The sequence below is a fragment of the Haemaphysalis longicornis genome, unplaced genomic scaffold, assembly GCF_048455015.1.
Source record: "Haemaphysalis longicornis isolate Haplotype H1 unplaced genomic scaffold, Haemaphysalis longicornis Haplotype H1 scaffold_66, whole genome shotgun sequence".
NCBI lineage: Eukaryota > Metazoa > Arthropoda > Arachnida > Ixodida > Ixodidae > Haemaphysalis > Haemaphysalis longicornis.
This window is the reverse complement of record NW_027526417.1, coordinates 517,541-544,599: the sequence shown is the minus strand read 5'-3', so window position 1 is coordinate 544,599 and position 27,059 is coordinate 517,541. Positions and strand designations below refer to the sequence as shown.

At 54.6% G+C, this 27,059-nt stretch overlaps 1 protein-coding gene across 1 annotated transcript in view; it reads left to right on the top strand.

Annotated features, from left to right (window-relative positions):
* The first annotated feature begins 7,493 nt into the window (after positions 1-7,493).
* LOC144144191 (uncharacterized) overlaps positions 7,494-27,059 on the top strand; it is a 57,352-nt gene continuing 37,786 nt past the window's right edge. The window contains exon 1 of the mRNA XM_077675555.1: positions 7,494-7,664. Coding sequence (XP_077531681.1) covers positions 7,494-7,664 — 171 coding nt within the window. The remainder of the gene's footprint in view (positions 7,665-27,059) is intronic.

Here is a 27,059-nt window from a genome sequence, read left to right as displayed (position 1 = left end):
CGGACCTTAAATCAAGTGACGAGAAAAATTCTGCCCCCTGCAAGCAGTCCAGAGCATCATCTATGCGAGGGAGAGGATAGACGTCCCTGCGCGTGATTTTGTTGAGGCGGCGATAGTCTACACAAAATCGAATAGAGCCATCTTTTTTCGAACGAGAACGACAGGAGATGCCCAGGGACTGCTTGAGGGTCGAACAACGCCACGCTGGAGCATGTCATCGACGTGTTGCTCGATGGTGCGACGCTCGGTTGGGGAGACGCGATACGGCCGTTGCCGAAGGGGAGCATGGCTTCCAGTGTCGATGGTGTGCTCCACAGTGGACGTACGACCAAGGGCGTTGTGCGACAAATCGAAAGACGAACGGAATCGCTGAAGTAGAGCCATAAGTTGAGCTTGTTGGGTGCTGTCTAGAGCATCATCCACGGAGGCACGAAACACGTCAGTCACTGAGTTTGGATCTGACGAACACGGATCCAGTTCGTCGATGTCAATGTGTGACATGCTATCCGCAACGTTGAAAATAAGGCCAGGGTCGATATGTTCTAGACTTCCAAGAGTTTCGCCTTCTAGGAGTGCGCACGGTACGGTCGATGTGTTCGTGATGAACATGGCGCTTCCCCCGGAGTGGAAATCCAGAACGGCAAACGGCAGTGGAAAAAGGTTGCGGCGGTGAAACGTGTCAGATGGTGTAAACAGCGCCGTGGCGTCGGTCACAGACACACAGCATATAGGCACACATACAAAAGAACAGGGCGGAATGTGAGTGTCTTCTGCCACGACAAGTTTAGCAGCGTGGATGGGATGGTCGTCGTCAAACAATGCGTCAGAAGAGGCTGAAAGTTCCACTTGTGCGCGTGCGCAGGAAAGAAAGTCCCATCCCAATATTACTTCGTGGCAGCAAGCCGGAAGCACTATAAACTCAACGTGGTGCACGACGTCCTGAAGAACAACCCGAGCCGTGCATGCAGCCACTGGCTTGATATGTTGTGCCCTTGCGGTTCGGAGGGATAGTCCATCCAGAGGCGTCTTTACTTTGCGAAGGGAACGGCAGAGATCAGCGTGAATAACGGAAATGGCGGCTCCTGTGTCGACCAGAGACAATGTGCGAATGCCTTCAACAACAACATCGATGACATTGGTAGGGAACGGAAGGGGATGAGGCCTTGGACTTTTCGACGTCGACGCAGTTCGTGCCTCAGGAACTGCGGCGACTAGTTTTCCGTATCTCCGGGACCAGGACGGCGCCGCATCGGGGAGAGCGAGCGACGGCGTGGTGACGGCGAACGGTGGTCGGTAAAGGTGGCGCGGTTCGAAGAGGAGGTCGGGAACGACGAGCGTGGCGTCACATGGACTTGAGGCGACTGAGTGAAGTCTGCAGGCGCAGAGTTCCAGGTTGACGGCGGACAACGACGACAATAGCGTGCAACGTGCCCAGGCATCCTGCACGCAAAGCAGATAGGGCGATTCTCCGGTGTACGCCATACACTCCGGGGTTGCGGCACGAACTGAGGTTGAGGAAGCACCGAGGGCGGAACCCGAGGTCGAACTGGGAATGTCGGCTGGAACGTCACGGCAGGCTGCTGAAATGGTCTGGTGACGACTTCGGCATAAGTGACTGGCGCAGCTACTGGCACGTACTGCGGAGGGGGCGGCGGAAGTGCTTCAGCAATTTGACCCCGGATGACATCTCTGAGGGTAGGCTCTAGCGCGGACACCGACGTCGTCATGGAGGGTAGGAGGGACAGCTGTCGCGCCACTTCCTCACGCACGAAGTCTTTAAGTTGCGTAAGGAGCGCGGAATCGGCGGAAATCGCTGCCAAACTCAACCCAGAGCCATCCCGTGCAAGAGATTTTCGAGTGAGGGCCCGTTGCTTCCTCAGCTCATCAAAGCTTAAGCACAGCTTGACGACATCGGCAACCGTGCTCAAGTCCTCGGACAAAAGCATTTGGAAGGCGTCGTCATCTATGCCTTTTAAAATATGTTTGATTTTATCAGCTTCCGCCATAGATGGGTCGACGCGCTTACATAGGTCCACGACGTCTTCAATATAACTAATAAAGTTCTCGCCAGCCTGCTGTGCTCGAACACGCAGACGCTGCTCCGCTTCAAGCTTGCGCACCGCTGAAGGGCCAAAAGCCGCAAGGAACTTTACCTTGAACTCAGACCAGGCCCGGCAGTCGCGCTTGTTGTTCCCATACCATAACTCGGCGGCGCCCTTCAGAGAGAAGCCGACGTCATTCAGTTTCATGGCGTCGTCCCATCGGTTATGAGTGCTTACGCGTTCATTCACGGACAGCCAATCCTCGGCGTCGTTATTATCGGTTCCGTTGAAGAATGGAGGTTTCGCTGCATAGCACCGTAGCACATCACCGTCGGCGATGAGGGCGTAGCACTCTGGTTCGGTTGGTTGTTCATGGCCGAGGGTAACTTCCGGCTCCGGAGTTCCAGGATTAAGGCGTGACCCCGGCTCCTCCACCACTTGAAAGGTGATTTATTGCCGAAGATCTTTCTGAAGGCGAGAGGTCAGGAATCGCGGACCAGGGAAGCAGAGAGAGAGAGAACAGACTTTATTTACAGATCCTGCGTGGGGTTGCCAACCGGCCGCGCGGGGCTCGGGGCTTCCCTTCTAATGCCCTAGTCTATTAAAAGTCCTAGGGCACTGGGCCTAGATCTCGGGGTGTGCTCCTGGCAGGGCGTCCGGTACTGGGGTCCCACGGCACCCGGTAACCGGGTCCTTGGTCCCCTTTCTCTTCTGCCTAGCCAGGGCCTCCTCGAGCCGCTGGATCGCCCATCTCTGTGATGATGAGTCTATGGAGCGCAACCAGCGTTCCACTTGCTCGGGGTACGTGGCATCCAGGGACTGCCCGTCCCCATCGCGCACTTCACCGCCGCACTTCATGATGTGGCCGAGTGTCGCTAGTTCCCTTTCACAGACGCTACACACTGGGTCTGCGAACACCTCGGGGCAGATGTGGCGCGCCAACGCCGGGGTTAGCACATATTCCACTTGCATCTCACGAAGCATCACCGACTCCGCACGGGATAGTTCGTGGTGCGGGGCCGGGTACTCCCTCCTCTCGCCCCTGAATCGCTTTAGGATCTCTCCGTAGTCCGTCAGGGGCTCGAGGTCTTCCTCGGCGTTGGTTTCGCCTGCATCCGCGGAGAGGCTGGTGCTGGCGTCCCGGCATCTGACGAGTTCACGGGCCGCCGCGTCCGCCTCCTCGTTGCGGTTGTCGACGCTCGGCAGCTCCCCCATGTGTGCGGGGAACCACTTGATAACGGTAGTCGGGCTAGCGGGGGTGCTCCCTGCAGCCCGCGAGGCCCTGGCGAGCCCCACAAGCCGCTCGGCATCCCGCCAGACCGTGCTCCTGGCGAAATTCTTTACCGCCGTCTTTGAGTCACTTAGCACCGTGCGGGTGCCCGGTACCCCCATCGCCAGGCCTATCGCCGCCTCCTCTGCCTGGCCGGGCGTACTGGCCCGCACGGTGCCTGCGTTGAGTAGATCCCCCGTAGATGCCTGGACGACTGCGACCGCGTAGGTGTCTCTCCTTCCAGGGTACTTGGCTACGTCCACGTACGCAGCGCCCCCGTCGTGTTGGTACTGCCTGGCCAGAGCTGCCGCCCTCGCCCTGCGTCGGTCCAGGTCCCTCTCCGGGTCCATGTTCTTGGGCAGCGGGAACACAATGATGCCCCTCGCCGCCTCGTCGCTCAGGGGGACTTGCTCTTCTAGCACCCCGTCGCTGCTTGCTCGATCTCCCGGTGGCTTGAGCCCCGCGCGGTCGAGGACTCTCCTGCCCGTTGTCGTGCCGTTCAGCCGGGTCAGCTGCGATATTCGTTGGGCCTCGCTGATCTCCGAGAGCGTGTTATGTACTCCCAGAGACAGCAAGGCCGACGTTCTCGTACTGGGTAGTAGGCCCAGGGCACTCTTGTAGGCCTTTCTGATGGCGGCGTCGATCTTGCCTTCTTCCGCCTTGGTCCAGCGGTGGAAGGCTCCCGCATATGTTGCTTGGCTAACGACGAAGGCCTGCAGCAAACTCAGGAGCCCCCTCTCGTTCATGCCTCGGTGTCTTGTCGACACCCGCTTCACGAGGCGGGTGGCGATCCCGATCTTTGTCACGATGTTCTTCAGAGCCGTGGTGTTCGTCTGGACCCCGTCCACGAACATCCCCAGGATCCTCAGCCCGGGCACGTGCGGGATCGGTGCACCGTCGCTCGTCCGCACCACGATGCTCCTTGCGGCCTCCTGGCTTGCCGCCTTCCGGTGGCTCCCCGGGGGCGGCAGGATGAGAAGCTGCGATTTTTGCGGCGAGCACCGCAGGCCCGTGCTCGAGAGCGCGGACTCCACGGCGTCCACCGCGGCTTGGAGATTCGACTCGATCTCCCCGTTGCTGCCGCCCGTGACCCAGATGGTGACGTCGTCGGCGTATAGGCAGTGTCGGACCCCCGGGTTCAGCGTCTCCAGGCGCCTCGCCACCTCGATCATGACGATGTTGAAGAGAAGTGGCGAGATGACCGAACCCTGCGGGGTCCCGACACTGCCCAGCTTCCGCTCCTCCAGCTTCTTGCCTCCCACTTCCAGCCGGGCCGTGCGGTCCGACAGGAAGGCTCGAACGTAGTTGTAGGACCTCGCCCCCAGGCCCAGGCGGGAGACCTGCTCCAGGATCGCCGAGTGCCTCACGTTGTCGAAGGCACCCTGCAGGTCCGAGCCCAGGATTGCCCGGTTGTCCTTCCCGGGCAGCCCGCCCGGAGGGTCGAGGATCTCCCTCTGGATCAGCAACATGGCGTCCTGGGTCGCCAGGCGTGCCCGGAACCCGAGCATGGAGTCCGGGTAGATGCCGTGTCGCTCCAGGTAGTCGTTCCACCGGGTGTTGAGTACGTGCTCCAGCACCTTGCCCACGCAGGACGTGAGCGAGATGGGGCGCAGGCCCTCTATTCCCGGTGGCTTGTTAGGTTTGGGTAGCAGGATCGTCTTCGACGTTCTCCACGCTTTCGGTAGAGTGCCGCTCCTCCAGCACTCGTTGTAGTACTTTGTTAGCGCCGCAATCACCGAGTCGTTCAGGTTGCGGAGCGTCTTGTTGGAGATCTTGTCCGGCCCTGCGGCCGAACGGCAGTTGAGGTTCTGCGTTGCGAGCCTCACCTCCCACTCTTCGATATCTCTGTCCAAGTGGGAGTTGGGCCGCCCCTCGTAGTCTCGGTGGTCTTCCCTGCTGGTCTCTGGTAGGTAACGGTCGTTGAGACGTTTGTGCATCTCTTCTTCCCCCATCTGGCGCGCCGTGGTGTGGAGGATTTGCGCCATTCGGGTGTGTTGGAACTCGTGGCTCTTGGTTTCGTCCATCAGTTGTCTGAGGATCTTCCAGGGGCCGCTGCGGTGTAGTTGTCCGTCGACCTGGTTACATAGGGCGAACCACTGTTGGGCGCAGAGTTGCTTGCTGTACCGCTCGATCTCGCGGCCCAGCTCGGCTATCTTCTTACGAAGCTTTCTGTTGTGTCGTTGTCTTCGCCATCGCCGCTGAAGCGATCGTCTGGCGTCGAGGAGGTGTGCGAGCCTCGAGTCCATCGTTTCGATGTCTCCGGTAGCTTCCACCTCTTTCGTGGCGTTGTTCGTGGCTTCTTTTAACCTCGCGGACCATTCGTCTATGTCGGCTATTTCGCCCAGCTCGGACTTTCTGAACTCGTCCCAGTTTACGAGTCTGTGCCTCTTTAAATTGTCCCTGCTCTGGTCCCCGTTCGTGTGGGCCAGCGGGATCTCTATTTCGATTATAAAGTGATCGCTGCCCAGGTTGATCCCGGTGTTTCTCCACCTCGCGGTACCACCGCTGGGTAGCAACGCGAAGGCAAGATCCGGGTTCGTATCCCGGGCAGTGGACGTCCCTATTCTTGATGGCTGTGCTGGGTTCGTTAGTAGCGTGAAACCCGCTTCGGCGGCGTCTTCTAACAGGTCTTCCCCTTTTGCTGTGGTTACCGTGTATCCTAGCTCGAGGTGCTGCGCATTGAAGTCCCCGCAGACTATCGCCGCGGCGTCTCCCATCTTGGCCATTTCTCGCTTCGCTTTGGTCGTGGCGTCTTTGACTTTGTTGAAGAGGGTCTTGAACTTCTGTCCGCTGTGCCTTGGATTGCTGTAGATGTTGGCGAGAAGAAGCGACGTCGACGTCTTCTGCCTTCTACCCCGCGATCTGCCTCCCTTGCCGATGAACGCTAGTTCGGTTACGCACATTTCGATCGCGGTGCTTGAGTTGCCCAGAAATTGCTGGTGTTTCACAAGGGAAGCAGACACGAGCCGAGCGAAGCAGTCCGAGAGAACCCCGTCGTTCTAGGCGATGGCGATGAGGATTTCCGACAGTCTGTTTGCTGATGATGACGCTGCTCGTACTGGTCAACATGACCCATTGTGGGTAATGACGCCTCCGATGCTTTTGCGGAGCATAGCTAATATTCTTCACTACAATATATATATATATATATATATATATATATATATATATAAATCTAGAGAAAGATAAACTCACAAAGCGCGCAGAAATAGTATAAGTAAAGAGTCGGATACACAGCAAGAACAATAACAAACAATGTTTACTTACGTAGCGGCAATGGGACTTGCCTTCATCAGAGTAAAGTTACATGATTACTGTAACTTTACTCTGATGAAGGCAAGTCCCATTGCCGCTACGTAAGTAAACATTGTTTGTTATTGTTCTTGCTGTGTATCCGACTCTTTACTTATACTATATATATATATATATATATATATATATATATATATATATATATATATATATATATATATATATATATATATATATATATAGTAAGGAAATGAGGGGCTCGTTGAGGAAATACAGAAAGATAGGTCGGCAGTCTACAATGCCAAAGGAGGCATAGGGGTGTGGTTAGGCTCTTTTCTTTTTCACTACGGTTAATTAAGTAAACATTTTTTTAATATACAGAAGAAAGAAAGAAAGAAAAACACGCGCCCAGAGCCAGAGTGGGGACGGAACCCACGCCTTTCGATTACATGTCGAATGCCTTCGACATGTAATCGAAAGGCGTGGGTTCGGTCCCCACTCTGGGCGCGTATTTTTTATATGAGTTTTTATTGCTTTTTTGTTAATTGCACGTTCGATTCCTGCTTGTGTACAGTTTTCATTATCGTACTAATGCAGTATTATCACGTGGCATGTCTTAGGCTATTTAAAACGCAAATATGCCTTTTTTTCTGATTTCCTTTCTTGCTCGTTGCTAATTACTTCTTGTGAGTCCCTTTTTTGTGCACCCCCCCCCCCATCTTGTAATGCCGCAATGCGCTTGGGTGCTAAAAAAAAATTAATGAATAACAGTGCTTTCCGAGTGGCTACACCTCTTTTTTTTGCGAAAGCACTTTTCTGGAAATCCCCCACCCCCTTCCAAAAAAAAGGCCCCTGCCCAACCTTCCTTGAAGATATTAGCGCTGTTGCCTGCCCTCCTGCCCAGATGGAATCAGCCAGTGCTGAACTTGATGGACGTGGTGTACTACCGGTCAATGTACATCAACCACCGGCCGCAACAAATCATGGTGCATTGCCATCCTTGCGTTTTCGAGGGACCCTACGTTGACTTGCTTCAAGGCATTAACTTCACATTCGTGCAGACAAAGTTCCCTAAAAAGATCTTCGGGAAGCCTTTTAAGGTAAGCCGTAACTCATTGAATGTAATTAGGATGTAAAAACAAAAGCACAAAGCTAGTCAATTTGGACCATTTCAGCCCGTTTGTTTAGACGTTTGTGTTTCTATGAAAAGCCACCGCTTGCAGAAAAAAAAAACTCCCGGGACGAGCGTTTCCTGTTTTACTTCAATGGATTTTAAATTGCAGCCATTCAAATCTTCTGGAACACATTTTTCTTCCCTATTATACCCAAGTATTACCAAAGCACACGCATGAAACTCTCTAAACGTTTTGCAGTATCAAACCTGGAGCAGCCGCGTTTTTAAGAAAGGACGCTTTGAAAACTACTTCTCCTATATTAAATCACTCAATAAAATGTTTAATGTTGTTCTCCGACAATACGAAAAGTAGGAATGCGTGAACAAGTTGCGCAGTTGCATATTGGAGGATTCAACACACCGCATGACCCGATGAAGATGTTTTTTAGGTTGCTGGGCCGGGCGCAACCCTGTCATGTCAGTCTTGGGTGACAACATACGACCGCTGCGTAGAACTACTTCGAATTAGTATCCGCTCTCTGGTATCTAGACAAATGTAGAGCTTTGAAATAATGCGCGCTTTAACAGTGAAACTACACTCTTGGGGTGCTTTTGGAACGTGTGGCCCCATGAAAAACCTGCCTGCCACAACCAATACACGGCAGCGGAGAAAACGGCCGCCCGCAGGAATTGTGTTTGCTTCAGCGCCCCTTCAAGTTGTCGAGGCACAGCGATGAGATGCTTAAGCCTTCTTAATGATACGCCACTTCTTTCATTTTCCATCTTAACCGCACTGGAAAATGGCGCGCTGCACGAAGGGCGATAAGAAGTCTTCGTCAAGCAACCGAAATCGCCAAGAATGGGTACAATTGTAGATTTCCTTGCAGTAGGACAAGAAAAAGTGATAAATTGAAGAAGTTCCAGAGATTAGCATAACAAACGTTAATATTATATAGAGTGCAGTTTTCGCATTCTTGGCGTAAACTGTCATGAACATTAGAGCATTGCCCACATTTTGACAAAACTTTTTTATTTGAAATAGGTCCGCATTTCATGAATCTGAAGTACACAAATCAGGAATTGACTCTTTTCGCATTTAAGGGATAGTGCTTTTCTTGCGACTATTCGTCTGCGAGTCATTCAAAACACTGTAGCATGACCCTGTGCGTGATAAGATGATGGACAAACGACGTTTGAAACTGGGCGTGCCTATTGAAATTAAGCACTGCTGCCTCTACATTGAAAAGAAACCGTCTGAACAGCCCTTGAATATCTACCATCTTAAGTGACACTGTTTCGATGATGTTCTTAAAGAACGTGTGTCACTCGGAATTGGTTCGCTATTTGAGCCACTACGTTGATGCAACCTCGAAGTAGTGTCGCTACAACCGTTTCTATCATCGTAAAGGCAGGTTTCAACGCGGCAGTTGACGCCGGTTTTCACGGACAGTTGCTTTCGACGTTGCTTTCGACAGTTGCTTTGCCCGCGGACTTCTCATTAATTGAACATGTTGAAAAAAACTAGCGACTGCTTCAATTTGTTATTCAAATGGAAACTTTCAAGACGCAGAAACCGGAGCACCGAGAGAAAATTTTGTGCTTGGATTTATTTCTCTGATAGAAGTTTAAAGGGGCCGTGAAACAATTTTTAACCCGTTTTTCTAAATCTGAAGTACTTTCGGAGTGTACTCACCATGCACATCCAGTATTTCGAAGGGGGTCACAAATTACCTAATCCGAAAATTACGGCTCTATCGCCATCAGATTTCTTAAGAACTTGCTAAAAAAATAGAGTTTTAGCAGTTCGTCCGTTCCGTTCGTTACGTTGTTACCCGGTTGAACGCGACCGGTCTGCGCCTGCGCGCGCGCAAAGGCGAGGAAGAAGGGCGAGGAGGCGCGGACATGGCGAAGGCAGGCCGGCGGAACTAATCCCCCTACCATGACGAATGCCCAACTGGCCAGACGGGTCCCGGTAAACACGCTAGCTACGTACGCGCAGGAACGGACGGACTGCTAAAACTCTATTGTTTCTCCCGTTCCCGGCCTTTGTGTTATTCGAGCGCTCGAATTATCTGTTTACAGCGATGTTGCGCACGAGGTCACGGGTTCGATTCTGGGCCGCGCCGGCCGCTCTTCTGATGGAGGCGAAAAGCAAAAACGCCCGTGGGTACGAGATTTCCGCGCACGTTAAAAATCCCCAGGTGGTCAAAATTAGGGAGTTTTAGTACAGCGTTTGTTGCCTTTGCGTACGGTAAACGCTAAATTTTTGCGTACGGGAAACGATAAGCACAGCCCTACACGAACCCGCAAAGACACACGCCCTGCACACACCCGCACAAACACACGCCCACAATCTTGCGTGCACGCACAAACACGCGCACACGCGCACACGCGCACTCATGCACACAGGTGCACGCCCAAGCGCACACACACGAGCACGCACAAACACGGGCACCCACACGCACGCAAATTTGCACACACGCACACGCGCATGGACGCACAAACACACGCAAGCACATACACACGCAAGCAAACGAGCGCACGTTTGTGCGTTTGTTTGCTCATGTTGTCTTCTTCTGTGCGTGTGTGTGTGCACAGGTGTCTGTGTGAGTGTGTGTGTGCGTGTGCGTGCGCGAGGGCGTGTGTGCGCGTGTGCGTTTGTGTGTGCTCACGCGCGTTTGTGTGTGCTTCCACGCGTGTTTGCGTGTGCGTGTGCACGCGTGCTTCCGTGCGCGTGTGCTTGCTAGAGTGTGTGGGCGCGCGCCAGTGTTTGCGAGCGCGAGTGCCTTCATTCGGGCGCGTGTGTGTGCGCGCCTTCATGCGCGCGTTTGTGTGTGTGCGTGTGCTTATGTACGTGCGTACGTACGTGCGTGCGTCTGCCCGCGTGTACGTGCACGTATGCATGCACTTGCGTGTGTGCTCGCGTGTGTGTGCGTTTGTGTGTGTGCATGTTTTGTGTATGTACACGCGCGTGTGCGTGTGTCTGAGCGTGTGTGTGCACGCGCGTGGGCACTCGCTCACGCAAAACCGCGTGGAAAACACGGCCGCACGACAAGCGCACGTACGCGTGCGTGCACACGCACCCGCATACATGCGTGGACGCACTCACATGCACACATGGTCACCCACACTTCCACGCAAAGCGAAAGCACACGCACGTGTGTGCGTTTGCTTGTGCGTGTGTTTGTGTACATGCGTGCTGTAGCGTGTGCGCGTGGGTGCACGTGAACGTCTGTGTAGTATACGTGCACGCGGGTCTACGCGTTCGCATTTGTGAGTGCGTTTGTGTGCGTGTTCGCCTGCGCGTGTGTGTGCATGTTTGTGTTTGTTCGCTTGCATGGTGCGTGCACGCACGTGTGCGTGCGCGTGTGCATGTGTGCGTGTGCATGTGTTTACGTGTGAGCGCGCGCGTGTGTGTGTGCGTGAGGGCGAGCGTGAGTGCACATGGAAGTGTTTGTATGTGCGCATGTGTGCCCTTGTGTGTGCATTCATGTGTACGTGCTGACACGCGTGTGCATGTGTGCGTGCGTGTGCTGGTGTGTGTTCATGTGTGCGTGCGTGTGTGCGTTCATGCACGTATGCTTGTACGTGTGCTCTCGCGCATGTTTGCGTTCGTGCACGTATGCTTGTACGTGTGTTTGCGTGCGTTTGTGGGTGCACGTGAGAGCGCTTGTTTGCGTGCGTCTGTGTGTGTGTGTGTTCGTGCGTGTGTCTGTGTGCATTTACCTGCGTGAATGTCTGTTTGGGCGTGTGCGAGTATGCGCGTGCTCGTGCGAGATCGAGGTTGCGTGCGTGCGTGCGCGCGTGCGTGCATGTAGGTGTGCTTTCGGGTGCCTGCGTGTGTGCGAGTGTGCGCATGCATGTATGCGTGCGTGTGCGTCCGCGTGTGTGTGTGCGTGCATGTGCGCGTGTGTCGTTTGGGGGTCTTAGTATGTGTGTCTGAATGAGTGTGTGCGCGTGTGCGGGGATTTTTTCGTGCATGCACATACGTGTGTGTGCGTACATGCCAGGTTGCGTGTGCTCGGCCTTGCGCACGGCACGTGGGTTTGCGTGCGTGCGTTCACACGTGCGAGCGTGCGTGTGTGCGTGCACGTTTTTGTGTGTGCGTGTGTGTGCACTTCCGTCACGAGTGGCTGCGTGCGCAGGTGCGTGTGTGTGTGCGTGTACGCATGTGCCGGTGCGCGCGCGTGTTTGTGTGTGCTTGCCGGCCGTTCTTGCCGGCGTTGTGGCGTTCGCGCGTGCCCACGTGCGTATGTGCTCGTGTGTGGGTGCGTGCGTGCGTGCATGTGCTCACATACGCGCGTGTGTGTGTCTCTGGGCGTGTGTGCGTGTTCCGTGTGTGGGTGTGGGTGCGTGCGTTGTGTGCGTGTGATGCGTGTGCGCGTGTGTGTGTGCGCGGTGGCTTGCATGCGTGTGCGCGAGCGTGCGTGTGATGCGTGTGCGCGTGCGTGTGTTTGCGTATGTTGGTGCGTGTGTGCGTGTGTCTGCGTTTGTGCGCGTGTGTGTATACGTATGTGCGTGTGTGTGCGTGTGCAATCGAGCATGTGTGCGTGCCCGTGCTAGTGCTCACGCGTGTACGTGTTCGGGTGTGTAGGGGCGGGTGGGTGCGTGTGTGCGCGCGAGTCTGTGGGTGTGCGTCCACGTGTGTGCGTGTGTTCATGTGTACGTGAGTGCATGTGCTCGTGTGTGTGTTCAGGGCCGCCTGAATATTGCGTGCATACGTTTTCACATAGCGCGCGTGTGGCGATGTGTGCGTGCATGTGTTGCTGCCCGTGTGGATGTGTGTGGTGGCGTGAATGTGCGTGTGCGTGGGGGCGCGCCTGCATGCGGGCGCGCCTGTGTTTGCGAGTGTGCGTAGGTATTAGCGTTTGTGTTACTGTATGTGTGTGTGTGCGCGTGTGTGTGGGTGTGTTCGTGTGTATCTGCGGGTGAACATATGCGCACGTGCAGGTGTGTGTGGGTGCAGGCGTGTGTATGTGTATGTTTGAGTGCACGCACCCACGCGCGTGCCCGCACACACACGCACATACACACACGCACGCATACTCACCTACGCGGCAACTCACGCACACAAACACACCGCGCGTGCATCCGCACATGCGCACACGCACACACACACACGTGCCGTGCGCTTGTACGCGCACACGCACACGTGCATGTACCCGAACATGCACCCCCACACGCACGCACGCACGCATACACGCAGGCACACGCACACAATCACGGAGACACTGACGCACACACGTGCACACACACCTGCATGCATACGCGCAGGCACACGCGCACGCACGCACGCACAAAAAAACCCGCCTGCATCTTCCCACGGGGGGAACTCGAGTAAATGCGTCGCAGAGTGGTGGGGTATCGCGTGAATGTTGCGTAATTGGGTATGGTTTGGGAATGCTTAATTGTTATTTCGTCTTTATTATTCTTATTTATTGAATGAAGGAGAAGCGAAACAAGGAGTGTAAAGTTAAAGTTTGTCTTTATTCTTTGGTGCCGTCAAGCAAAGCGTCAAGCCAAGCCAAAGCCAAGCAAAGACGCCCTTGACTGAATTCAGAATGTGCGCTCTGCCGCTTATATACACACCACCCGCTTTCGACGGAGAGGGGTACGAGGGAGAGACGTGCATGCGCACACTTCCGTACACAAGCGCGCGAACATTTCACGCACTCACCACGCCGTTATCACGTGTACACGCCATGCCTCCGTTACTGTTGAGCGCGACGCAGCGCACGGGTAGCTACGACGCATGCGCGCACAGACGCTCTCCCCCCGCACCGCCGCAGCTGTTGTTGAGAGCGACGGAACGCATGGGGTACACGCGCTCCTCCCGCACCGCCGCACCTGTTGTTGAGAGCAAGGAGGGTACGGGGGAGATACGCGCACCTGCGCCTCGATGCGACGCGCATGCGCAGTGAGCGTGTGAACGGCGCCGACAACATCGACGAGTGACATCGCGAGCCTAAGAAATGCTCCGCATTTAAAACGCGCACACACACTAGAACACGCACGCACGATCACGCAAGCATGCACACACGCGGAAGCATCCACGCGTGACCTCATGGTCACGCGCACACGACCCACGTGCGAACACAGGCACACAAACACTAACGCACGCGCACCCGTCCACGCACACATACCCACACACGCACACACGCACACACACCCACGCACACGCGGACACAAGCAAACGCTCATGTGCACGCGCACGCACGCATGCAGACACACGGGAACGCACGAATCAAGCGCGGGCGCACACCGACACACGCGTTGCACAGACACGCACGCACACACACACACGCTCGCACGCGCGGAAACACACATGCACCCACGCAAACGCTCATTCACACGCGCCCGCACGCAAACACACGCATGCACACACACGTACACACACTCTCACCTGCGCCTACGCGCACACACACGCGCGTGCACACGCAGGCACTCGTGCACCCGAGCACACACACACAAACGTGCACGCATACTCACACGCACACAAACACACACGTGCGCGCGCAGACAGGCACACGCAGGCACACGTGCACACTCGGACACACACGCACGCACACACGCGCGAACATGCCTACATGAGCACACCTGCACACGCACACGCCCGCGTGTGTGTACATGCACACATTCGCACACCCGAACACACAAAAATGCATACACACACGCCCCCACACGTGCACACACACGCGCACAGACACGCACGGACACACACACTCACGCGCGCGCACACCCACACAGGCACACCCGTACACGCGCGCACGCACACGCGCACGAACATGCGTACACGCACGGGCATACCCGAACACACACAAAGGCACACACACAGACACGCGCACAAGTGTACACACGAACACACACACACTCGCGCGCAAATGTGCACACGCGCACGCGGACACACACGCGAATGCACAAACGCACTCACAAAAGCATGCGTGCGCCAAAACACACGCTCCGTGTACAAACGCCCACGCACACCCGAACACACACACTCACGGACACATGCACACACACACGTACGCGCACACCCGAAGGTACTCGCGCATGCATGCACACACACACACACGAACACACACACACGAACACACGCCCACGCACGCACACACGTACACACGCATGCACGCACACACGCACGCACACCCACACACACACGACGCAAGCGCGCACACGCGCAAGCACACGTGAACGAAGCCCCGCAAGCACACGCACACATACACGCTCCCGCACACACACAACCAAACACGCACGCGCACAAGCACACGCGCGCCCACACGTACGCGCGCATGCGCGCTCCCAAACACGCACACGCATATTGTTAGTGTGTCAGTAACCAAAGAACGAAATGTCAGTACATAGCCCCAAGCATTGTGGACATGTGCTATGGCTCAGCTGAGAAGAAGAGAATCGTGCTAGGTCTAACGCGGTGCTCGCTTCCCTGTGCATGCGTGTGTGAAATACACCTTCATTTTCACGTAGTCCTCTCCGCAACATCTCGGTAGAGGTTGCCCGACATCCCTTACCTCTCGTCTTGGCGCTGAAATCCCCGAGGCTTCGTGACCCTTCATCAAGTGACTCTGCAGCGGGCGTCATATTCACCCTGCCACCATGGCTCCGCCCAGCGAGTCGGCAACTCCACTGGTCGTCGTTACTCAACCCCGCGAGCCTGGTTTCTTCATCGGCAATGACAACGTCGACGTCGAAGATTGGATCTAGCACTGCGAGCGGATGAGCTCCCACCCCTGTTGGGACCCCACTTTCATGCTCCCAAACCTCCCTGGCTGCTTCAGAGGTACGGCCCTCACTTGGTATGGACGAATGAATCCACGCTCATCAGCTGGGACGATTGTAAAATATCGAAAAAGTTTTAAAGCGCACAAATAGACGGGAACAAAGAGGAGGGACACACACACGCGCTTAACTCGCAAATGCCGGTTTTATTGAAAAACACAAATTTATACATGAACACAAAACAGAGTAAACAAACATTCAGCCGATTAGTGCTTGCTCCTTCCCGTGAAGAATAATGGATCCGGAGTGAAGAATAATGGATCCGGAATAATGGATCTAGTGACAAGTGCTTATGCACCTGTCACTATGTTCCTTGATAAAGTATGCCTCTACCAATTCTCTGACAGTTTGATCATTATGCCGATAGAGCGCCTCTGTGTCACCAAACAACGGGTGACACTTACACTTTTTGCAATGAGCAGGCAAATTGGCGCTTGTTGAATTTCTCACAGTTGACGCATGCTCATTCAAACGAATGTTTAAACAGCGTCCAGTTTGGCCCACATACACAGACTTGCATGACAACGGGATTCTGTAGACGACGCCGATCGCACAACGAACAAAAGACTGCGTGTGGGTGACGCCACACTCGTTGCTCTTTTTCTTAGGCCGGTCCTTGTTGTTAACAATGCGGCAGAGACTGCCCACTTTTGTTTTTGCCGAGAACAACACCCTTACGCCGTATCGGGACCCCACGTTCTTCAAACCGTGCCCCATTTTTTGGACGTACGGGACTACAGCAAATTTTCTTTCACGCCGGTCCTTCTCCTCCTCTGAACATTTGCACTTTATCTGGCGCACAAGGCCACCACACACTGCCGACAGTACAGACGGAGGGAAACCCGCCGCCTTAAGGCGAGTGATCTGCTCCGAGAAACTGTCTCCCAACAAATGCTCACACGACTTCTTAACAGCCGACCTGGCAATTCCTCTATTCACTATCTTTGAATGGTCAGAAGAGTAGTTCAGTAACGGCTTCTCCAAACACGGGTGGTAACGCCAACACGGGTGTCGATTTGAGAAGTCAAGTTTCAAATCCAGAAACTGTATGCACCCTTCAACTGCTTGCTCAAATTTGAAGGTTAGGCCCATCCCACACTTGTCTAACACATTAAAAATGTCGTGTAATTGAAACCTAGGTTCTTCACAGCGCACCAAAACCAAAAAGTCATCTATATATCTGTAGATACAGCACCCATCCTCCTGAAGGCATTCGTATTATGCAAACATCCACTCTCCCAAGGAAAATACGGCTCAGTACAGGGTCTACGCAAGAACCGATGCAAACGCCTGCCCTTTCGAGCACGTCTTGCCCTTCGAACATTGCGATCGCCGACCGCAAATACATGGTTAGTAACTCCATGAAGCCACCAACAGTTACACCACTCTCAGACTAAAATTTCTGCTCATCATTGTCTTTAACAATACAAGCCTTGACACAGCTCAGTAGAGCTTGCTGTGGGAGCGAATAATAGAGGTTTTCAACATCCACACTAAATGCCTTGCAACCATCTAACACACCACTCTGCAAGTCATCAACAATAGCTTCAGAATTTCGCAGCTCAAAAGGATCTTGTACATGCAGCTTGTGCAGCTACCTCTTTAGAAAGGCCGAGACCACAACCTGCCATGTTCCCCTTTCCGAAACAATGGCGCGCAGAGTTGGTCAGGCTTGCGCGTTTTTATCGTGAAGAACACGTCTAAGCTTAGTCTTTCAGACTTATGTACCGACTGAGATAAACGATCGAGATTCATTTCTTGTAGGAGGTTCTTTGCTCGTTCTTTAATCTTCTTCGGATCCAGCTTAACGTTTATGAAATTCTTGGCTACAGCAGCCGAAGCTTTCTCCGAAAACTGCCCTTCGGAAAGCAACACAAAAAAACCTTCCTTATCCGCTACCAATAATTTCACATCTTTTCTCAGCAACAGTGAGCAAATGAACCTTCCTTCTTGGCCGAGCATGCAAACTCCGGGTAATAACATCAGCGCACTCGGCCACGCATCGAGGGCGCTCGGTATCATCAACAGGTCTAGAAACACGTCGTGCATGCGCTACCTTTTCCACGGCACTCAGGGTAGGCTCCACACAAAACTTTCGCCCAAGCTTGAGGACCTCACAAACCTTCTCGGGGATTCCGACGCCAAACAGGTTCTGTACTTTGCTCCCAGTATGTCCGCCCGTGTGGCATTTGGGTAGACGGGGCCTTTTTAGTAGCCTTTGTAGGCTCAATGTTTGTTTAATCTGTTTTGTGTTCATGTATAAATTTGTGTTTTTCAAAAAAAAACGGCAGTTGCGCGGTAAGCGCCTGTGTGTGTCCCTCTTCTTTGTCCCCGTCTATTTTTGCGCTTTGAAGTTTTTTCGATATCATGCACCAACTAGCCCAACTTGCGGTATTGCTTCAGTTCACTTCTAGTACACGGGCTTCTGTTCGTCGTTTAAACCTTAATCTTCAAGACCCAGCCATTTTGGCGGCAAGGATTGCCTTTTGCGAATGTCGTGCGCGAGTGGCTTCGTTGCATTTGCGTCATGACACTTGCCCTGATGAAGTACTGCTCATGTGTGGATGGATGCTACCCTCGGCTGCCCACTCGAGAAGACTGTGCCGCCTCATGCGTGAAGAGATGTGGAACCAGGCCCGGTTCTTCAAGGACATCCTCAGGGTTCACTGCGGCCTGGATAGACGTGGCCGACGCGATTACGAGGTGTGGCTCCGCATCAGCTCGTCCGCTAGGGAGTCACTTTGGAACCTACAAAGGCCCCATCTACCCAAATTCTACACGAGAGGACATACTGGGAGCAAAGTACAGAACCTTTTTGGCGTCGGAATCCCCGAGAAGGTTTGTGAGGTCCTCAAGCTTGGGCGAAAGTTTTGTGTGGAGCCTACCCTGAGTGCCGTGGAAAAGGTAGCGCATGCACGACGTGTTTCTAGACCTGTTGATGATACCGAGCGCCCTCGATGCGTGGCCGAGTGCGCTGATGTTATTACCCGGAGTTTGCATGCTCGGCCAAGAAGGAAGGTTCATTTGCTCACTGTTGCTGAGAAAAGATGTGAAATTATTGGTAGCGGATAAGGAAGGTTTTTTTGTGTTGCTTTCCGAAGGGCAGTTTTCGGAGAAAGCTTCGGCTGCTGTAGCCAAGAATTTCATAAACGTTAAGCTGGATCCGAAGAAGATTAAAGAACGAGCAAAGAACCTCCTACAAGAAATGAATCTCGATCGTTTATCTCAGTCGGTACATAAGTCTGAAAGACTAAGCTTAGACGTGTTCTTCACGATAAAAACGCGCAAGCCTGACCAACTCTGCGCGCCATTGTTTCGGAAAGGGGAACATGGCAGGTTGTGGTCTCGGCCTTTCTAAAGAGGTAGCTGCACAAGCTGCATGTACAAGATCCTTTTGAGCTGCGAAATTCTGAAGCTATTGTTGATGACTTGCAGAGTGGTGTGTTAGATGGTTGCAAGGCATTTAGTGTGGATGTTGAAAACCTCTATTATTCGCTCCCACAGCAAGCTCTACTGAGCTGTGTCAAGGCTTGTATTGTTAAAGACAATGATGAGCAGAAATTTTAGTCTGAGAGTGGTGTAACTGTTGGTGGCTTCATGGAGTTACTAACCATGTATTTGCGGTCGGCGATCGCAATGTTCGAAGGGCAAGACGTGCTCGAAAGGGCAGGCGTTTGCATCGGTTCTTGCGTAGACCCTGTACTGAGCCGTATTTTCCTTGGGAGAGTGGATGTTTGCATAATACGAATGCCTTCAGGAGGATGGGTGCTGTATCTACAGATATATAGATGACTTTTTGGTTTTGGTGCGCTGTGAAGAACCTAGGTTTCAATTACACGACATTTTTAATGTGTTAGACAAGTGTGGGATGGGCCTAACCTTCAAATTTGAGCAAGCAGTTGAAGGGTGCATACAGTTTCTGGATTTGAAACTTGACTTCTCAAATCGACACCCGTGTTGGCGTTACCACCCGTGTTTGGAGAAGCCGTTACTGAACTACTCTTCTGACCATTCAAAGATAGTGAATAGAGGAATTGCCAGGTCGGCTGTTAAGAAGTCGTGTGAGCATTTGTTGGGAGACAGTTTCTCGGAGCAGATCACTCGCCTTAAGGCGGCGGGTTTCCCTCCGTCTGTACTGTCGGCAGTGTGTGGTGGCCTTGTGCGCCAGATAAAGTGCAAATGTTCAGAGGAGGAGAAGGACCGGCGTGAAAGAAAATTTGCTGTAGTCCCGTACGTCCAAAAAATGGGGCACGGTTTGAAGAACGTGGGGTCCCGATACGGCGTAAGGGTGTTGTTCTCGGCAAAAACAAAAGTGGGCAGTCTCTGCCGCATTGTTAACAACAAGGACCGGCCTAAGAAAAAGAGCAACGAGTGTGGCGTCACCCACACGCAGTCTTTTGTTCGTTGTGCGATCGGCGTCGTCTACAGAATCCCGTTGTCATGCAAGTCTGTGTATGTGGGCCAAACTGGACGCTGTTTAAACATTCGTTTGAATGAGCATGCGTCAACTGTGAGAAATTCAACAAGCGCCAATTTGCCTGCTCATTGCAAAAAGTGTAAGTGTCACCCGTTGTTTGGTGACACAGAGGCGCTCTATCGGCATAATGATCAAACTGTCAGAGAATTGGTAGAGGCATACTTTATCAAGGAACATAGTGACAGGTGCATAAGCACTTGTCACTAGATCCATTATTCCGGATCCATTATTCTTCACTCCGGATCCATTATTCTTCACGGGAAGGAGCAAGCACTAATCGGCTGAATGTTTGTTTACTCTGTTTTGTGTTCATGTATAAATTTGTGTTTTTCAATAAAACCGGCATTTGCGAGTTAAGCGCGTATGTGTGTTCCTCCTCTTTGTCCCCGTCTATTTGTGCGCTTTGAAGTTTTTTCGATATCATGCACCAACTAGCCCAACTTGCGGTAACGATTGTAAACCCAAGCTTTTGGAAAAGTTTGGCAACCATGTCGCCCGCCAGCTACGCGCAAAAAGTGAACTTGTCTCACGTGCCCAAACGTCGACCAAGCCGTACGTCGTTCCACGACGTTCTGGCACTCTGCCGTAAGGTCGATCCGAGCGTGAACGAGCAGGAGAAGGTCGGGCATGTGCTCAAAGGAATAGCTGACGACGCCTTTCGCTTGTTGATATGCAAGGACTGTACGACAGTCGATGCTATCCTGAAAGAATGCCGGCGCTTCGAGCATGCGATGAGCCGGCGCATCACGCAGCAGTTCCAACGGCTGCCCAACACCGCTGCTAGTTCTTGCGACGCACCAGCCCCTCAGTCGTTTTCGCCCGCGCCTTCTTACCGCGACGCCCTAGAGCACACCGTCCAACAGATAGTACGCCCAGAACTTGAAGCGACGGATCCTGTCGAAACTCTGTCCCATGCCGTCACCAGCCCTGTTACAGCCATTTCGCACATTCAAGCTGTCGTTCGCGACGAAATTACCAACATGGGCTTCCAGCCAGTATGCGCCGTAACTCCTGCTCTCCGCCGCAGTTATGCCCCACTCGGACCACGCAATGTGTACGGCCCTACGCGCTATCGAAACCCCGCTGAATAGAGAGCTCCGGATGACAGGCCCATTTGTTTCACGTGAAACGTGTTGGGCACGTCGCGCGCTGCTGTCGGAACCGCTGGTCCTCGGGAGTACCTTTTGCGACGACTCCCGCCGCAACGATGGGTGTGTGTGTGTGTGCGTGCTTGCATGCGTCTGTACGTGTGCGCGTGCGTGCGCGTGTGTGCGTGTGTGTGTGTGCATGCATGCGCGAGTACCTTCGTGTGTGCGCGTACGTGTGTGTGTACATGTGTCCGTGAGTGTGTGTGTTCGATTGTGCGTGGACGTTTGTACATGGTGCGTGTGCGTTGGAGTGCGCATGCTTTTGTGAGTGCGTTCGTGCATTCGCGTGTGTGTCCGCGTGCGCGTGCGCACACGCGTCCGCGTGTGTGTGTGCTTCTGTGAGATAGTGTGTGTTTGTGTGTGCGAGTTGCTTGCGTGCGGGCGGTTGATATGTGCGTGTGTGAGTACATTCTCGCGTTCGCGACCGTCCGCGTGCGCGTGTGTGCGCGTGTGTGTGCGTGCACGTGTACGTGCGCCTGTGTTTGCGTGTGTGCTTGCGTGTATGTGTACGCTTGGGTGCGTGTGCGCGTGCGTGTGTGTTTGTGCATGTGTATGCATCTTTGTGTTTTGCGAATGTGTGCATGTGTGCGAATGTGTGCATGTACACACACGCGGGCGCGTGCGTGCGCAGGTGTGCTCGTGTAGGCATGTTCGCGCGTGTGTGCGTGTATGCGTGCGTGTGTGTTCGTGTGTGCACGTGTGCATGTGTGTTTGCGTGTGCGTGTGTGTGCATGGGCGCACACGTGTGTTCGTGCTTACGCCCGGGCATGTGCGTGTGTGGTTGCGCGCGTGTGTCCCGCGTGCAGCGTGTGCGTGTATGAGTGCGTGCGTGTGTGCGTGTGTGTGCGTGCGTTTCTGTGTGCGTGTGTGTGTGCCTCTGTGTTTGTGTGCCTGCGTGTGTGTGCGCGCGTGTGCGTGCACGTTTGTGTGTGTGCCTGAGTGCGTGTGTGTGTCTGCTCGGGTGCACGAGTGCACGCGCGTGTGTTTATGTGTGCTTATGTGTGCCTGTTTTGTGTGCCTGTGTGAGTGTGTTTATGTGTGCCTGTGTGCATGCGTGCGCATGCGTGTGTTTGCGTGCGGGCGCATGTGCATGAGCGTTTGCGTGTGTGCATGTGTGTGTTTGCGTGCGTGCGAGCGTGTGTGTGTCTGTGCGTGTGACTGTGCAACGCGTGTGTCGGTGTGCGCGCGCGCTTGATTCGCGCGTGCCCTTGTGTCTGCATGCGTGCGTGCGCATGCACATGAGCGTTAGCTTGTGTCCTCGTGTGCGTGGTTGTGTGTGCGTGTGTGCGTGTGTGGGTATGTGTGCGTGGTCGGGTGCGCGTGCGTTAGTGTGTTTGTGTGTCTGTGTTCGCACGTGCGTCGGGTGCGCGTGACCATGAGGTCACGCGTGGATGCGTCCGCGTGTGTGCATGCTTGCTTGCTCGTGCGTTCGTGTGCTTGTGCGTGCGCGCGTTTTAAATGCAGAGCATTTTAGTAACTCACGATGTCACCCGCGTGGACGTCCGTAGGCGTCGGTAGTCGTAGTCCGCACCCCTCCCCCTTACTATATAAAAAAATACTATCCGGCGCCTGCTTTCGATCCCTCGACCCTGCGGGCGGAACGCAATGTACATGGTGCTCTACCCACTGCGCCACAAAGCCGACACAGAATGGGAGGCTACGAACGCGCCTTATATCGTGGACTCATTCAAATTACTGCTGATGAGCGCTCTCTCGTCACCAGTTGCCACAAGTGCAACAACATTAACGTAAAGGAAACTACTTAAAGTCGTGCGCCCCCGGAAATGCTCTGCATTTGATCTTTGTGCGTGCGTACGAGTGCCTGCGCGTATGCATGCAGGTGTGTGTGCACGTGTGCGCGTTGGTGTCTCCGTGCCTGTGTGCGTGTGCGTGCGTGTACGCGTGCGAGCGTGTGTGTGCAGGTGCATGTGTGGGTACATGCACGTGTGCATGTGCGCTTACATGCGCACGGCGCGTCTGTGTGCGCGTGTGCGCATGTGGGCATGCGCGCGCAGGTGTGTTTGTGTGCGTGAGTTGGAACGTCTGTGTGTGCGTGCGTGTGTGTGCGTGCGTGTGTGTGCGGGCGGACGTGTGTGTGCGTGCCCGCGTGCTGGCGTTCGCGCGTGCCCGCGTGCGTGTTCGTGTGTGCGTGCGCGTGTGTTGGTTCGCGCGTGTGTGTGGCTTCGTGTGTGTGCGTGTGTGTGCTTCAGGGAGCTCGCGGGTGTGTTTGTGTGTTGGTGTGTTGTGAGCCAATGCACGTGCGTGCATTTGCTCACATGCGTGCATGTGCATGTGTGTGAAATTGCGTGTGTGCGGCGTGTGTGTGGCCGCGGGTGCGTGCGTGTGTGTTTGTGTGTGTGAGGTGGGTACGTGTGTACTTGCGCACGTGTGCGTGTGCATGTGTGTGTACGTGTGTGCATCTGTGCCTGCGTGCTTGTGCGTGCGCGTGTCTGTGTGCGTGCATGTGTGTGCGTGTGTGTCTGCGTGTGTGCGGCTTTGCTTGTTTGCGTGCGAGTCTGGGTGCCCGTGAGCGCATGTGTGCGTGCGTCCAGTTGTGCGTGCGCGTGTGTGTGTGCGTCTGTGTGTGCGGGCAAGCGATTGTGTGTGTGTGTGTGCCCGTGTGTGGGCGGACGTTGGTGCCTGTGCTCATGTGAGCACTGTGTGAGTGCGTTTGGGCGTGTGCTGTGTGCGCGTGCATCAGTGCGTGAGCACGCCTGTCCATCTGCGTGTGTGTGCGTGTGCGTGCGCTTGTGAGTGCATGTGTGTACGCGTGTGTGTATGCGTTTGTTTGCACGTGCCCGCACACGCTCGTGTATGGAAGCGCGCGAGCACGCAAGCTCACACGCACATGCACGAACCCACAAACGCACGCTAACACCCACGCACACATAGAGACGGGCATGAACACTCGCCCGCACATGCCGGTGCCCGCACGCACGCTCGCACGCACACAAACACAAGCACGCACGACCACGAGCGCATACTTGTGCGCACACACGCGCACGCAGACGCACGCACACGCACATACACGCATGCATGCGTGCATGCGCGTACACGAGCACACACACGCGCACGCACACACGCACGGACAAAAGTACGGGCCCATGCAAGCACCACACGTGCATACGCGCACACGCTAACGCACACGCACACACACGTGTGGGCACAGGCGCACAAATCTGACCAGGTACACGCGCTTGCACGCAGGAGATGCTTCTTGCACACTCGCGTGTGCACTTGTGTGTGCTTGTGCTTGTGTCTGTGCGTGTTTGTGCGCGTTTGTGGGTGCGGTTTGGCGGGTGTGTGCGTGCGCGTGGACGTGTGTGCGTCGTGCGCGTGTGTTCGCCCGAGCGTGTGCGGGTGTGTAAGTGCGCATGCGTGCGCGTGTGCGCTTGTGTGGTTTTGCGCGTGTACGCACGTGCGCGCGCACGTGCGCATGTTCGTTCGAGTGTGCGTGCAATTTTGTGTGCGTGCGTGCGCCCGCAAGGTCATGCGGTTGTGCGTGCGCGCTTGTGTGTGCGCGTGTTTGCGTGGGTGTTGTGTGTGTGCTTGAATGCGCTTGTTCCTGCGTGCATGCGCGCATGCCCGCGTACATGTGTGCACGTGTGCGTGTACGTTTACGTGTTTGCGCGTGTGGTATGTGCGTGCCTGTGTGTGTGTTTGCGTACACGAGTGCCTGCGTGCGGGCGCACGCGTGTGCGTCCACACGTGTGTGCATCTGCACGCGTGCGTGCGCGCATGTGTGCGTGCGTGTGCATGTGTGTGCTAGTGCGCATGCGCCGGCGTTTGTGTGTTATTGTGTGTATGCGTGCATACGCATGTGCGTGTGTGCAAGTAGCGGTGGCTGCGTGCGTCCTCGTGTGCGTGCGTGCGGTTCTGATTGTACCTGTGCGTAGACGTGTGTGTAGATGCTTGTGGTCGTGAGTGTGTGCGTGTGCGCGAGTGCCTGCGTGTACTCGCGCGCGTCTGTGTTTGCGCATGTGTGCGTATGTGTATGTGCGGGTGTGCATACGTGTCTGTGTGTGCCTGTCTGGGTGCTGGTGCGCGTTCGTGTGCGCGCTGTATGTACGCGTGTCCCCGTGTGTGCGTGTGCGCACACGCCTGCGCTAGCGTGTGTGCCCGCACGTGTGTGTGCGGGTCTACGAGTGTGCATGGGCGTGTGCATGCTATCTAGGGAACACGTGTAATGCGTGCTTGTGTGCGCGTGTGCGTGCGTTCGGGTACACGTGTGTGCATACTTGTTTGTGTGCGTGTATGCGTGTGTGTGCGTGCAAGCGCGCGTGTGGGCGGGCATATGCGCATGCATGTGCGTGTCATGAGTGTGCATGAGTGCGCGCACGCGTGCACGCTCACGCGCACACACACGAACACTAACGCAGGCGCGCGCCCTGGCGCACCCTCGCACACACACGCGCGGTTGTGTGCGCGTGTGCACATGTTTGGGCGTGTATATGTGTAGGTGTGCACACGACGCACACGCGTACACATATACACGCCGGCACATCAGCACACGCGCACACGCGTGCGTGCGTACGCAGGCACTCGTGACGGCAATCACACACTCACGCACTCATCCAAACACAAATGTGCACGCGCGCGCACACGCGCGCATGCGGGCGCAAACACGCGCACGTGCGCTAGCAGGCACTAGCCCACACAATCACACCCACACGGACACGCAAACACACGCACCAAAACACGTACACGCACAAGCACACGCGCTCTCACACGCACACACGCGCACATCCATGCGCACGCACGCGCACTCGCACACACACACACACTCTGGAACGTGGACGCGCGCAGGTGCGCATGCACGAAAGAACACATGCACCCATCGAGGTGGACACGCACACATGCGCGCACACGCACACAATCACGCACGCAAGCTACGAGCGCGCAGACGCGCGCACGCACGCACACATCCGAACACACACCCACAAGGGAACACGCGTACCCACACACACCATCATCGTCATCATCATCACCAGCCTATCTACGCCCCCTGCGGGGCAAAGGCCTCTCCCGTTATTCTCCAATTATCTCGGTCCTGTGCCAACTGTGACCAATTTATCCCAGCAAACTTCTTGATCTCATCTGCCCATCCAACTTTCTGCCTCCCCCTGCACCGCTTGCCTTCTCTAGGGATCCACTCTGTTACCTAAGGGTAACAGAGTGGTTATGACCAGCGGTTATCTTGCCTTCGCACTACATGCCCTGCCCATGTCCATTTCTTCTTCTTAATTTCTACTAATATTTCTTTAACACCAGTTTGCTCCCTGACCCACTCCGCTCTCTTCTTGTCCCTTAATGTTACACCTATCATTTTGCGCTCCATTGCCCGCTGAGTCGTTTTCAATTTAAGTTGAACCTTCTTAGTGAGCCTCCAAGTTTCTGCCCCGTAAGTGAGTGCCGGGAAGATGCAGCTGTCATACACTTTCTTCTTCAGCGACAATGGTAGGCTGCTATTCATTATCTGAGAATGTCTGCCATATGCACCCCACCCCATTCTCATCCTTCTAATTATCTCTGCCACATGGTTGGGATCTGGGGTCACAACTTGGCCTAAGTAGATGTATTCGCTTTTCACTTCCACTGCTTCCCCACCTATCTCAAAATGCTGTGCTGTCCCGAGGTTATTGATCATTACTTTAGTTTTCTGCATAATAATTTTCAGGCCCACGGTTCTACTCTGTTCGCCCAGTGCGGAAAGCATGCTTTTCAATTCGTCCCCCAACCCACGCAGCACAGGACTGTTCGGCCTAAAACAGGCCGGTGTACTTTGGCCGGTGATTTTCTGTCCGGCCGTTTTCCGGCAGCCATGTTCGGCCCATGTCCAAATGTGGGCCTTTTGGCCGTATACGGCCGTACTCCCATGGCTGTCCAACGGCCAGTGTCCGTCGGCCAGTCGCCCGGCCTACGGTCATGCGGCCAGATTCCAGCCGTAGGGCTCCGGCCATTC